Below are 14516 nucleotides of genomic sequence, written 5' to 3' on the forward strand. Positions count from 1 at the left end.
GTATCCTTCAGTAGAGCCATCAGGGCTAGAAGTATCGAAAAGTTTTTATTAATCATTAAAGGAGAAAAATTAGAAAGGAATTCAGAATACAAGAAGTTTTAAAGAGAAGAACTTTGAGTTTCTTACTCCTCAAAATATCAAAACAGACTCAATCCCAGAGCCCCAAGGCTTGTGTGGCCCCTGGGGATCTGCACTTCCTGGGTCCAGCCTGCTCTGTCTGGCCAGGAGTTTTCTTCTTTGGTAAAAATGAGAGAAAAGGACACTCACCTTTGGAAGCTTCCCAGGCTCCTCCTCTCTGTCTTTGGTCTGTAATCTGAGAAAAAAAAATCCATTCTTTCCAGTGATAAATCCTGCAAACAGTCTCACCTCTTGCATATCTTCAACAGAACAGACTTCTGTATATCTCAACATATATTTCACGGAATACTTGGAACCAATGTTACGAGTTATACGATGAGGACTTCCCTGGCAGTCCAGTGGTTGAGAATCTGCCTTCCAATGCAAAAGATGCAGGTCCAATCCCTGGTCGCGGGACTATGATCCCACATGCCTGAGGACAACTAAGCCCACACCTGAAGAGAATTCCACACATCTCAATGATAGATCCTGTATACTGCAGCTAAGACCTACCTGATGCAGCCAAATAAATAAATAAAAACAAGATGCACAGGGTTTTATGACCAGGTGTGTTCAGAAAATGCTGAGTTACACAAAGTTCAACAATCAACTTGGGTGAATCTTCAAGAGAAGGATTTACAGTTTCCCAAACTCACCTTGACCATAGAGCCCGTTTTTATTGCTTTTTCTTCAAAGCATCTCTTGGGATTGATTTTTGGACCACTTTGGGAACACCATCTGAATGCTGCTCCAGCAGCCATAGCGTTCATTTACTAAGGATCCCAGACATACAGTAGCCAAGGGGAGAGTGCTTCACGCCAGTGAACACATCTAGGACTGAGGAAGTAAGCATTTCCAACATGGTTAGCTTGACACGGTCCTACAAGGTTTCAGATCATTTAGTAGAAGTAGGAAGGAGAGAGAGTCCATCCCAGGCTTGGGATGAATCTCCCTAATTCCTTCTTTCCCTTTAGGGCAGGTTTGTTCTTGTTTGTTTGTTTGTTTTGAGCCTAAAGCACTATTGGAGAAGGAAATGGCAACCCACTCCAGTATTCTTGCCTGGAGAATCCCACGGACAGCCAGGCTACAGTCCATGCGATCACAAAGAGTCAAACACGAGTAAGCAACTAACACACACAAAGCTCTATAGTCAGTTGGGGAAATAAAGGTGCCCCTGGCATAGGAGACCTACTGTGCACAGAGCAGGGGTGGGTTCTGGTCCCCAGGACTACCACCTGCTATGTGACAGAAGTCAGTTTATCCTCTGGAACTGTTCCCTCACGAGTCAAATAAAACACACATGGAATGCAAAGCTCAGAAGTTCTAGTTGTCATTTCCTTGGATCCTGGGGAAGCCTCCATCATTTACCAGCTGTCGGCAGGAGGGAAAGCACTTGACGATAGAGTGATCCTGGGCTTCCCTGGTGGCTCAGTGGTAGAGAATCCACCTGCCAATGCAGGAGACAGGTTCGATCCCTGATCCAGGAAGATCCCATGTGCCGTGGAGCAATGAAACCCATGCACCTCAAGTATTGAGCCTGTACACTAGAGCCTGGGAACTGCAACCACTGAGCCCACGTGATGCAACTACGGAATCCCATGCACCCTAGAGCCTGTGCTCTGCAAGAGAAGCCACTGCAATGAGAAGCCCACGCACCACAGTAAAGAGTAGCCTCCACTCGCCGCAACTAAAGAAAAGCCCGAGCAACAATGAAGACTCAGTGCTGCCAAAATTAAAATAAGGAAAAAATTACTAAAAAAAAAAAATTGTCCCAGTGTGCCCAGAGCTTGCCTTGCTCTCATCTCTGGAGTTGAACTAATTTGGAATCTTTTTCAAAGAGGAATTCCTTGGCAGTGCAGGAGATGCAGCACTTCCACTGCCTGGAGCCCAGGGTTCAATCCCTCCTCTGGGAACTAAAATCCCACAAGCCGCATGGTACGCCCCAAAACAAACAAAGTAAAAAAATAAGTAAAAATTGGAAAAAATAATTTAAAAAATAAAATGGTATCTCATTTGTTTAAAAAAAGAGACGAACAAGTCAGAATATCCCACACATCAAAAGATGAACAAAGCATGCTCAAAAAAATTGTTTGCATCCCTTTTATTTCCCCTAAATATGTAAATATGTCCCCTAACTTTTAACTACACTCAGCACTTGGATAGTGAGAGCTGAATGCCCACTCCCTTATATCTACAAAGGGATCTTTCCTCAATTTGGGTGGCTCCTTCAGAGGGCAAGCGATGTCCCTACCCTTTTTACAACCTCTCTTGGAGCAGAGATGTTTGGGAGTGATGACACCCATTTACAATTCCAAACCTCCATAGAGGCAGTTTTCACATAAGCAGGTCTACCTCTAGCAGCAAAATATAAGAGTAAACTGACTCAACTTGAGACAGACGGATGCCTCACTGGAACTCCCAAGCCTAGGAGAGTCCATTTAGGGTGACGGATGCCTCACTGGAACTCCCAAGCCCAGGAGAGTCCATTTAGGGCGACAGATGCCTCACTGGAACTCCCAAGCCCAGGAGAGTCCATTTAGGGCGACGGATGCCTCACTGGAACTCCCAAGCCCAAGAGAGTCCATTTAGGGCGACAGATGTCTCACTGGAATTTCCAAGCCCAGGAGAGCCCATTTAGGGCGCTAGATAAACTTGCACCTTGCTTTTGAAAATGCAGAGAGTTTTGGGTGCACTGAGTCTCCTCCAGCTTTCTTCTAAGAGGTTGGACAACCGCGGTCACATAGGCGATGAGTGTCAAGAGCCTTCAGCCTGTGATGGAGTCAAGAGGTCCCTGAAATGTAGAGAAAGTGACGTGAAAGCAAAGTCCTAAGGCTGAGAAGGGCCCCACCCTGGGGAGAGACAGAGGAAGGGGGGCTTTTCAGACAGAGAGGAGCACACCAGTGCCCCTGAGTCAGGCAGGCACAGGACAGCATCTGGGTTGGAGTTGATGTAGGAGAGGGTGAGACGGAGCCAGGGTGGGCAGGGGTTGACAGGAGGTGGCACATCTTCTGGTGAGGAGTTTTAATTTTATTCTGAATGCAATGAAAAGCCACTGAAGACTTTAAGGGGGGAAGCGACGTGGTCAGGTGTGCCATTTTTCAGACGTGACGCGTTGCTGTAGCAAGAAAGAATTGCTGCCACAGGGCAAGGCCAGCTAGGAGGCCACCCGGAGAATCCGGTGACAAGGCGGGGACAGAGAAGTGGCTGGATTAAAATGATGTTTTGGAGGCAGTACCGATGAGCTTGCTGCTGGACTGGCTGCAGGTAGTGAGGAAAAGTGAGGGTCCCGGAGGGCTGGGGGCTTTGGCTGAAGCTCCCAAGTGTTGGTGGAGCGGAGATGTGAGGACTGCAGGAGGCAAGGGTGTTAGAAAGGACAGAGTTGGAGATGCCCACTTTTGCACAGTGGAGCATCAGCGGACAGCAGGACATAGATCCTAGAGGAGACCTCCGGGCTACAGTTACACGCTGGGATCTTCCGCATTTAATTGTTATTCAAAACTATGAGAAAATAGACTCACAGAGAAAACAAAGCTTTGGTTACCAAATGGGGAGAGGGATAAATTAGGAGTTTCGGATTAACAGACACACGACTGATGTATATAGAATACATAATCAACAAGAATCTACTGTATACTGCAGGGAACTATGTTCAATATCTCGTAATAACCTAGAGTGGCAAAGAATCTGAAAAAGGATACTTGTATATGTGTAACTGAATCACTTTGCTGTACACTTGAAACTCATAGAACATTGTCAATCAACTGTATGTCAATAAAAAATTTTAAATAAGTAAATTTTTAAAAATAAAGTTATGAGACAGGATGAGATCACCTAACGCAGAGATGGCAAACTTCTAGAGTGCCACATACTATATATTTTCACCAAGCCACACGGCCTCTGTCACAACGACTCCACTCTGCCATTGTAGCACAGAGTAGATTTAGAACCAGACAACACATGCACAAATGAGCAAGGCTGGGTTCCAATAAACCTTTATCACAAAACAGATACAGGGCCATACTTGGTGTGCAGACCAAAGCTCATTGACTCTTGACCTAGTGACAATGTAGGCTGAGAAGAGAAAATATTCCAAGATAGAGGTAAGGCATTTCAATAATAATTGTTACTATGGAGAAGGGCATGGCAACCCACTGCAGTATTCTTGCCTGAAGAATCCCATGGAAAGAGGAGCCTGAGGCAGGCTACAGTCCATGGGGTCACCAAGAGTCAGACACAACCGAAGTGACTTAGCACAGCACACACATGTATAATTATATTCACTCCTACACCTGTCACTCTTTTACGAGCTTTACTTATATTTAACTCACTTAATCTTTACGATAACCAGTGAGGTGAGTACTGTTATTTCTGTTTTACAAATGAAAAAACTATACCCTTTATAAATAAAAAGTTGATTTCTCCTTCCCAAGGCGGGGAGAAAAAAAACCCAGAGGTTGGCAGTCTAGGCTCGTATGGCAATCCTCAGCAACCTAAACTACCTCCGGTTCATTCCTTCACCAGCCCCAGAGTATGACTCTCATCCTCATGGACCAAAATGGTGGCTAGGGTTCCAGACATCACATATACATTGCAGGCAGCAGGAAGAAGGAGCAAAGGAGAAGAAGGAAAATGCATGCACCAGTTGTTATGTTAAGTTGTCTTTTATGTTCCCTGGAATCTGCCTTACAGTATGTCTTCTGTTACATCTCGTTGGCCAGAAGTTAATCACACAGATGCCTGCACACGCAAGAGAGACCGAGAAACAAAGACCATGTGCCCAACTAAAATTTAGAGGCTCTGTTACTAAAGCAGAAGAAGAGCAAGCGCTAGAGTAGAGGCTCGAAGTCTCTCATACCCCTGCCTCCATCGTTGGAGTTCAGTGGGCTTCCCAAACGCCAGCTCACGGGTCATCTCTTCTGCAAGCCATCCACAGCCCCCGAGCAGATACTTCCTGTGTTCCCTGTCACCACACTTCCTTAGATTTATTTTGTCCTGGTGTATCTCCTTGATCCAATTCCTCTACGTGACCAAATGACTCAAGGGTAGTGAGGCCAGCTTGAGATAGGGAAGATAAACTTTGAGAAACAAAAGGAAATACACAATGAAGCTGCCAATGAAGAAAAGGAATGAGTCTTCAGGACACCCCGGTCCCTGTTGAGGAGCTGGGCTCAGACAGTTCTCCAAGTTCACTGTGTGTGTGCCCAATCACTTCAGCCATTGTCAGCTCATTGCGACCCTGTGGACTGTAGCCCACCAGGATCCTCTGTCCATGGGATTCTCCAGGCAAGAATACTGGGATGGGTTTTCATGCCTTCCTCCAGGGGATCTTCCCAATCTGGGAATCGAACTCGTGTCTGCCTGTGTCTCCTGCACTGCAGGCAGATTCTTTACCCACTGAGCTACCTGGGAAGCCTGACTTCACTGCCTGTGAATTAATCTGGGAAAACTTGAAAAAGTCATCACAATCAGGTTCTACCCCATATTGATTAAATCACAATTTCTGAGGATGACACTTGAGCGCTGGTGTTTTTAAAGTTTGTGGGTGATTCCAATGTGCAGCCTTCTTTGAGAGTCAACACAGCTGAAGACAGAAGAAAAGAAAGACCCAAAGAGAGAAACAAGTCTCCTCCTTCAGAGTCCTTGAGGGTTTGCTGTTTACCTACCAGTTTCCCCAGCAAGATCATTAGTCTTGTCCTCTTAGGTTATTTCCTGAAGGACAAAGGTGTACTTAGATAATAAATTATTATTGATTGAAACACTTCTAATAAAAATTATGAAAGCCCTCCTGAGTTTATTTCAGGCTGTTTGATGCTCTGTGAGTCAAATAACTCGTAAGCTTGTCTCTCGGTAACTAAATTAGACTTGTCAGCCAGGGAAATAAGAGAGCAGACTTACTAAAGCTCACCTCGTTCGTGACATATAATATGTTTAAATTGCTTTGTTGACTTCACAAAAAGACAGGCTGGATCGATCACGAGTGGCAACGCTAAGATTGCCTCTGTCAGGAATGAGGGACTGTATTTCAACTTGAACTCCACTTCCAGCTCCTAGTCATCAGTTTCAGACATTCACTCGAAGAGTAACCCCACTTGGTACAAGAAGAAAGCATCATTTCAGAAAAGTCTGGTTCTATATTTTCCAAAAGATAAGAGTAAGTGAAGAACCCGTTTAAACATGTCTTGAAACTTTTTTTCTGTTCAAAGATTTCTGGGAGAATTCAGGATTGTTTTAACTCCATCCAAATGCTGTTGAGAATTTAGAGGGGGAAAAACTTGTTCAGGAATTGTTCTGTCTTTCTCTGCTGCAATATGCAGATCAGTTCTGAGGCAGAAGAAAACTTTGATTTTCCAAACACATTTAGAGATCTTGGAAAAATGTTTAGAAGTGTTCCTTTGTAATGAAATTTGAGATTCTGGCTTGAGTTGGTACTGTTACTGGTGAAAAGCAAGGAATGGCTTGGACTTGTGCCTCCAATGAACTAGAAAGGGAGCCAGGAAATGCACTGGGCAAAACTGCAAAACTGGATGGTTTGACACGCAGCTTCTAACCAGAAAAGGAGGCAGAAAAAAAAGTAAAAAAAACTGCTTTATTGAAAGGTTAATTTTCAGATTAGTTTTGGGAAATTTGAGATAAATACACGAGATCAGACAAAGAAACATAAGGCCTGGATCCTTTTTCCTGGGGTTTTCAGAAAATAGTCATTGCTTCCAGTGAAATGTTTTGACATTTTCAGTAGGGAGAAAATGTTAATTGTAATGTTGTGTGTATGTGTTCTTAAAAACACTTGGGAATAAATCTTTTATTTGTTTGAAGAGTAATCAGAGAGTGAAAACACTGTTAAGATGTTAGCTGCATTCCTTATTCCTTATGGTAACGCCTGTGCTCTCTGCTGCTGCGGCTAAGTCGCTTCAGTCGTGTCCGACTCTGTGCGACCCCATAGACGGCAGCCCACCAGGCTCCCCTGTCCCTGGGACTCTCCAGGCAAGAACGCTGGAGTGGGTTGCCATTTCCTTCTCCAATGCATGAAAGTGAAAAGTGAAAGTGAAGTCACTCAGTCATGTCTGACTCTTAGCGACCCCATGGACTGCAGCCTTCCAGGCTCCTCCGTCCTTGGGATTTTCCAGGCAAGAGTACTGGAGTGGGGTGCCATTGCCTTCTCCTAGGATGTTGGAATTCATTTTCTGGGTTCAAATGTAACAAGTTGAAGAACATTCCTTTCCTTGTTCAGTTGCAATTTTTTGAGGAGTCTTATCACTAAACATCCACCCAGGAGCCTGTCTGCCTAGGTTTCTTCCCTCATCTTGTCTCATCTGCTGCTTGTTTTCTAATTTTTCATCTTCTTCCCTGAATCCATGTCACCTTTACTTCATGCATAAAACCATCAGCTCTTACAGACTCTTGACAGTGGTCTGCTTGACTCTGTGTTGAAAACACCTGCTATTAAGCTACTTGGTGACAGGGCCCATCAACACCTCTGCTCCCACCCGCTCCTTGCTTTGTTTGGAACAGATACCCTATAGATGTTTGTTGAATGACTGTAATATCCTCCTTTCTCCAGTCCTATGTCCCTGCCCCAAATTCCACATTGCATTATGTCCAAAGTGAAAGTGTTACAGTGGAACATTGCAACATCACACTGCCTGTGGTCCCTGAGGAGGGAAATACCAAGAGGTCACCCATTCAGAGACTAACAGGATCCCAAGTGTACACATTACCTCCTGGGGCCAGCCCTCCCAACTAAGTCTTCCCAAGAAAAAGAACCTCCAACTACAAAGAAAGCAGCTTGCACCCTTCCTGAATCGTGATCTAGAACACAGGTGCTCACTGCCGTCCACATGGAGAACACACCATCGGTCATCTTTGTAGCAGGCTTTTTATCTCTAACTTGGTATTTGTTTGTGTCTTAAATGGCGGTTCTCCTAGAAAATGCCTCTCCCTTTTGGATCACTATCTTTAAATGTCAAGCACATGACTACTACTTAAATCACAGTTTTAAGCTCAAAGATCATCTCAAAAGCAGAACTGAATGAGAATGAAATGACAGTTGTACATTCTGGAAAAGAATGGATGTGTGTATCTGTGCAACTGAATCACTTTGCCGTACACCTGAAACTAACACTGCAGTATAAATCAATGACGCTCCAATATGAAGTAAAAATTGAATTAAAAAAAATAAAAACTGGTAGCAAGCGTACTATAAAAAGCATCCCCCCGGGATCAGAAGGGGGACACTGCTCTTCCAGAGGGGTGCTCTGCACACCAGGTGTGACACACACTTCCCCCTCGTGCGCTTTCCAACACAACCAAGGCAAAATGAGCAGAGCGAAGTTCAGCTCCAGGCCGCATGTCGATTAGGCTAATGATGTAGAAAATCACCAGGGGCAAGGAGCAGGACCGAGCTCACAAACGCCAGCGGTGCTCTCAGATGGGCCTTGTGTGGAATCTTTTAAAGACCTGTGGGTCCCCTGTGTCCTTCTTCCTGCCTTGGAAGCCCGTGGGTGACGTTCAACAACAGATGTAACCTCTAACGTTTGTGTGACTAGATTAATGTTCCGGAGTCATCAGGCTCGTTATGGCTGGATTTTCTCTGGTCCCTGCTAATAAACTAGATTATTGATTTTCGGATTTTCTGTGTATCCAAGGATAGACTCTAAGATGTCTTTATAATGTTTCATGCTTAAGTTGTCAACCAAAATGACATAACAATGAGTAATCATTTTCTAATCATGTGGAAAGGAGTTAAAAACAGCATATAAAATGGATCTTCCCAGCCTCAGAGCCACAGACACGTCCTGGCTGTCGGTCCTCCAGCTGGGCAGAGGTCAATGCCTACCTGCCTGCCATCTTTTCTGGGAATTAGGTGCGTTCACAGCTTAAGACCTTTGATAGTCAGAAATCTGCTTTCCAACATGTTTGAATGGCAGCAGAGCTCCAAAGACACCTCTACCTAAATAGGATTTTAGCACATCAGGTGCCGTGGCAAAGTACAGCAGGCTGGGTTGCGTGTGGCTGGTGTTTATTCATCTCGGCTTCTCCCTTCATGTGCATGTATGTACGCTTCTTGCCGTATATGCCCGGCACGCGGGGCGTATGGGCTGGGGACTGCATCCATAGAGTGTGTGTCTATGTAAAGTAGAAACAGAGCCCGGGCACCAAAATGAACTTCTGTATGCAAGAACTCTACGAAGTACACCCGGCTGCCGGCAGCAACTGCTACATGCAGGCCACTGATTATTACGCGTATTTCGAAGATAGTCCAGGTTACAGTGGTTGCAACGCTCAGGCTGTGCCCAGTAAGAACATATATATGGAACAGGCCTGGGCAGTGAATCAGCCTTATACCTGTAGTTACCCTGGAAACATGCTGAAAAGCAGGGACTCGGACTTGGACATGGCCCTGAATCAATACAGCCAACCTGAATATTTCACTGAAGAAAAGCCTACTTTTTCTCAAGTGCAGTCGCCATCGTACTCTCAGAAAAAAGGTAGGGACCATTTTCCTTCCGTTTGATCCAAGTTTCCGTGTTTGTCTCTGGGGTGTTTTAAAGGGACCCTTTACATCCGCTTTGTCAAATCTTTGACTTTGAACGCGGAACGTTTGAAATTAAAAATAGCAGGAAAGAGAGGTTGCTAAGTGATCAAAAGGAGTCCTTGAACGACGAAGATTTCCAAGCACTTTTTTCCTCCAGTACACAAGCTGGATGGAGTTGGTTTGTTAGGCTGTGATTTTATTATCTATATAGCGTGTGTGCACGCGTGTGGGTGCACACTGCCCACAGGGAATACTGTCAGCTTCTTTGCTAAAGAAAATGCATTAAGGCTTCGCCCTTGGGGACTGGCACTGTTGCATTTGAAACGGGATCATTCTCCTCGGCTCTGGTTCAGATTAAAAACTCGTTTGACTTTTTCTTGGCACTTTATATTGAAAGTTTATTTTAGGTAAGTAGTAAAATATTTTCACTATTTTTTTTACCATATTATAACGTTGAGATGTTGGGATTTGTAAGTGTTCTTTTTAATATATTTACTTATCCACGTAAACTGTAAAGAATCTACTTGTAATCATAACTAACTGTAAGAATATAAAACTCATTAAGAAACTGATACATTTTACCTTGCCATCATGTGCCTAAAGGTGGATGTGTTTGCCATCATGTCAAATAAACTCTGCGTGAAAGAGAATGAAATAGCCTTCAAAATATCCAATATTCAAACAAGTGCAATATCCATTTAACAGACGCTGCAGCTTTCCAATACTGTTTAATTTTCTATCGGTAGAACCTATCTCATATTACCAAAAGCTAAAATAAAAGAGGCAAACTGGTCGTGCTCAAGAAACTTAAAAGCAGTTGCCAGATAGAAATGCTTTTGAAAATAGCTTAAATTCTAGTGCAAATATGCCAGAAACTCTTTTTTTTTTTTTTCCTGTGTACAATCCACAGGATATTTCAGTGGAAACCAAATTTATAGGTCTTCATAATTTGCAAGAATATAATGCCCTCTGATCTTCAAAGATGAATTTCTCCATGAAATTATCTTAAAACATAAGATAACTTGATTGTGGATCCTATAAAAATTTTATTTGCCTTCCTTAATATGTGTTCACAATTAAAAGTAGCCCGTTTAAACAAAAATTTAAAAAACAAAACCCCATTTAGTTTTTACCATATGCTGTGTTTTTATTCTCTGTGTTATCCTGTAATATCCAGATACGAAGGAAACTGAAGCATAAAACATTTTCAGAGTCATTCATCTGCATTTTCATTTAGTTTCATATTTCTCTTGAAAGGCATCAGAAATTCTCACTTATTACAAGGGACACTGCATGTAAGTCCCTAATGGGAATTTTGAGATAGACTGCGTGCTATTTCACTTAATATTATAAGTAATTTATCTTTGAAAAGCAGTTAACATTGTTTCATTAGGCATGCCTGGAGATATGCTTTTCTCATGCTGTAGGATCTCAAGAAAATATTGGTTTGTCTCTATATTTGGGCATTCCACTATTATTAAAAACTCTTGCAAAACTTTGCAGGCTTTTACTCTTTTTTTGTTTTATCTTTTCACTGTATTTTCTTCCTCCAGTGCTGTAGAATATTTGCTTATAAAATGCTAAACCAATGATTCTTTACTAATTAACTTGACGCATGAACTAGAGGCTAAGACATCATATGCATATATTGATGTAATTTCTCAAAGCCATATGCCATTGAAAGGCCACTGCCACCTGCCAAACTCACTAAATCAAAGCAGGCAAATATTCTTAAATGCACCATTATTTACTGTTACAAGTCTTTAAGTAAATCCCAGTAAAACTAAACCCAGCTGTTAACTGTCTCTTAGGACAAAAGGTCAGACCCAACACATTTATCCATATTGATCCATTATTGATTTTTGTTGTTGTTGGAGAACATCAGTCGTATCTCCTTAAGGCAAAATTAAGACTATAAACAGGTGTTCAGTGGGGCAGGCCTCATTATTCCAATTGGATTTTTATCTATTTTCATGAAATTCATAATTGCTTCATCTGTGCTTGTTGCTGTCACAACAGCTTTATAAACTCTTCAATAATGCAGTTGTCTTAACTTTTTCACAATTTTTTTAAGGATGACTTATTCTCTAGCCTTTAATTGGAGTTTTCTAGTATGTAGAAAATGATCGTAATCTTGTAAAAAAAAAAAAAGTGTGTTATAAGTACACATAGATGAAATAAAAGAAGGCTGCAGAACCCAGTGACAAGACTGATTATTTCAATAATAGACTTTAGAATGACTTAGTTCCCTTTGCATTGTTTTCTCTGTCTTTACATGTATAAAATAGCCAAGGGGGGAAAATGTTATCAAGCTCCTGAAGCACTGAGAACGTGAATTAACGAAGAGTTAGAATACAGTTCACTGAATGAAATTTAAAATAAAACTTTAAGAAGGGGAGTAAGCAATTTCCACGCTGCGAGGGGCTGAGATCCATAGTATGCATTTACTTTTACCTAGATGAATCTACTTTTCATACAGTATGTGAAAACACGTTTTCAATTTTTGAAAGTTAGGGACAAATCAAAAGAACTCGAGCAATCACTAAGAAGATACAGCTCCCTACTTCTTATCTTTCAAGGAGCCTAGCCATGGTTTGTTATGTCAACATCAGCCAACAGAGCCGGTTCTGCCCCACACTTTCTTCCTAGTCCCAACTCAGAAGAAATAGGAGGAGCACATTTAGAAACCAGACAAAGGGAAGGGAAATTGGCAGGCAGGGTGCTGTGTCTTCTCCTTTGTGGCCGAGCTTTCAGCAGAGCTAAAAGTCAAATTTTTTTTTTTTTTTTGGCACGGGGTGCTGGCTGTTTCCACCAGAAATTCCAGTTACATTCCAGAGTCCCCAAAGAGCTTGAGCCTGGCCGCGCTGCGGGCAGCTTGGCCAGTCCGCCTCTGGGTCTGCTTCTACAGACTCCTTCCTCGCACTGTGTGTGTCCTGAGCAACTCAGCTCCCCTGGGTTCCCTGCTTCACATCCTCCGTGCCATCTTTGCAAGATCTGCACGTCCAAAACGCAGCTAGTGTGTTTGCATCAAGTTGGTTATCATGTCCAAGAGCGTAAGAATTGCCTGGATTTGAACCAGGATCAAGGGGATGCGTGTGTCTGTCCTGTTTCGTTTGGGGGCTGGACTGCACGTGTACTCGTTCAACAGCCGCCTTCTTACTATCACAGAAAGAAGACTTCATACCTGAAAGCAACACCTTCACACAGAGCCATCGTTCCTGAATCTGTTTCCATTGCCAGTCTGCCTCTAGTCAGGAATCTAATTTTTTTTTTCCATGTTCTCTAGCTCTGTTGACTGTGTGTGAGTAATTGTGTAGATATTAGAAATGGAAATGAAATGGTAGGTGGAGGATGTTTGAAATGGTCCACATCAAAGAACATTGGATTAAAAACAAGAGTTAAGCCCTAAAGAAATCCTAATTAGAATTTCCTTGTTGTTTAGTTGCTAAGTCGACTAAACATGAACTGTAGCCTGCCAGGCTCCTCTGTCCATGGGATTTCCCAGGCAAGAATACTGGAATGGGCTGCCATTTCCTCCTCCAGGGGGTCTTTCTGACTCAGGGATGGGACTCGCATCTCCTGAGTTGGCAGCAAATTCTTAACCACTGAGCCCCTTGGGAAGCCACAATTAGAATTTCCTTAGCGTCTGTTAAGGTTGAAGAAGGATTGCTATACAGTAGAGCTGAGGATATATAGGCCCCAGAGTCTGCCCTGAAAAAAAAAAAATGTTACATGAGAAACAAGTACCCTTAAACCCCAGAATGGCACCCGGTCCAGGGAGAGGCAGGCACAAAAGGAAACAAAGAAAGGGAAGATTTATGGTCAGTGCACCCAATGAACCAAGTGCTGCAGGGGTCCTGTCTTTACAGTGGAATCCTTAAGAGGTCGGTGCAACTGCAGATCTTTCTGCTTATATAATTGTAGGGATGCTGGTACCAGTCAGGATTTCCACTCGGGCACCACCACCCACATGCTGCAAAGAGTCGACACCACTCCAGAAAATAATAGGATTTTTTTCTTTTTTAGTACGAAACACCTTTGCTGTTCAACAGGTTAAATGAAAGTGCCTCTCAGCACCTAGAAATGCAAGCAAAGGAAGGAACAACAGTCGTTTCCAAAGCAAGCCCAAGTGCCGAGGAAAGCTCGAGCCTGCCCTTCTGTCTTCTCTTTGCTGAGATTCAGGGGTCTGTCTCGTCAGAGGCGTGTCCTTCAGGGGTTTCACTGGGTGCCCTCAGGCACCCACTGCCTCTGCTCGAGGCGATAGTCATACCAGGAGCCCAAGGTCTTATGAGACACTGAAGTCGGGGGCTGGCAGGCTGGGGAAGGAGCGTTGGAGCTGTGTACTTGCTGCGTGCGGGCTTCGTGTCCACCGGGTCTCATCCCTTCATGAAATCGTTCCGGTAGACTCTGTTTTCTCTCAGCTCCCGGCATTGAGGGCCATTCAGCCTGAGGCCCAGTGGCCTCCCGCTCTGCCGTCGGCTCTGCGCCAGCTTTTAGGACCCGCCTCCTCCTACTAAAGCACCGGGGACCTGCCTTCTCCCGTGTCCACGCCCTGGAGGCCGCGGCCGTCCTTGGTCCCAGGCTCCTCTCAGGCCCCAGAGGATTCCCTCAGCCCCACACTCCCGGGGCGGTCCTTCCGCCCAGCCGCCCGCAGACACTTCCTGCCGCGCTGCCCCGTCTCCGCGTGTCCCCCCTTCTCCCCCAAAGCCTCTCTTCCGGCCCCCTGCCCTCTCCACCCTCCACAGGCCCCTCCTCAAGCTGTCAGACCCTGTCTGTGACCTGGCGGACCAGACACCCGCTCCGCCAACTCTCCCCGGCCCTGAGGAGCTCCCTCGGGATTCCGGCCTCTGTGCCTCCTCCCACACCC

General features: G+C 44.2%; 1 protein-coding gene across 9 annotated transcripts in view; it reads left to right on the top strand.

Annotated features, from left to right (window-relative positions):
• The window catches only part of THRB (thyroid hormone receptor beta), a 439443-nt gene that overhangs the window by 381209 nt on the left and 43718 nt on the right, over nt 1-14516 (top strand). Inside the window, exon 1 of one of the 9 annotated variants that reach the window (XM_061404698.1) lies at nt 7267-9602. The exons of the other annotated variants lie outside the window; for them this stretch is intronic. Coding sequence (XP_061260682.1) covers nt 9275-9602 — 328 coding nt within the window. The 5' untranslated portion in view covers nt 7267-9274. Of the gene's footprint in view, nt 1-7266; nt 9603-14516 lie in introns of those variants that run through there. 9 annotated transcript variants of the gene reach the window in all.

This window comes from Bos javanicus, chromosome 27 (genome assembly GCF_032452875.1).
Source record: "Bos javanicus breed banteng chromosome 27, ARS-OSU_banteng_1.0, whole genome shotgun sequence".
NCBI lineage: Eukaryota > Metazoa > Chordata > Mammalia > Artiodactyla > Bovidae > Bos > Bos javanicus.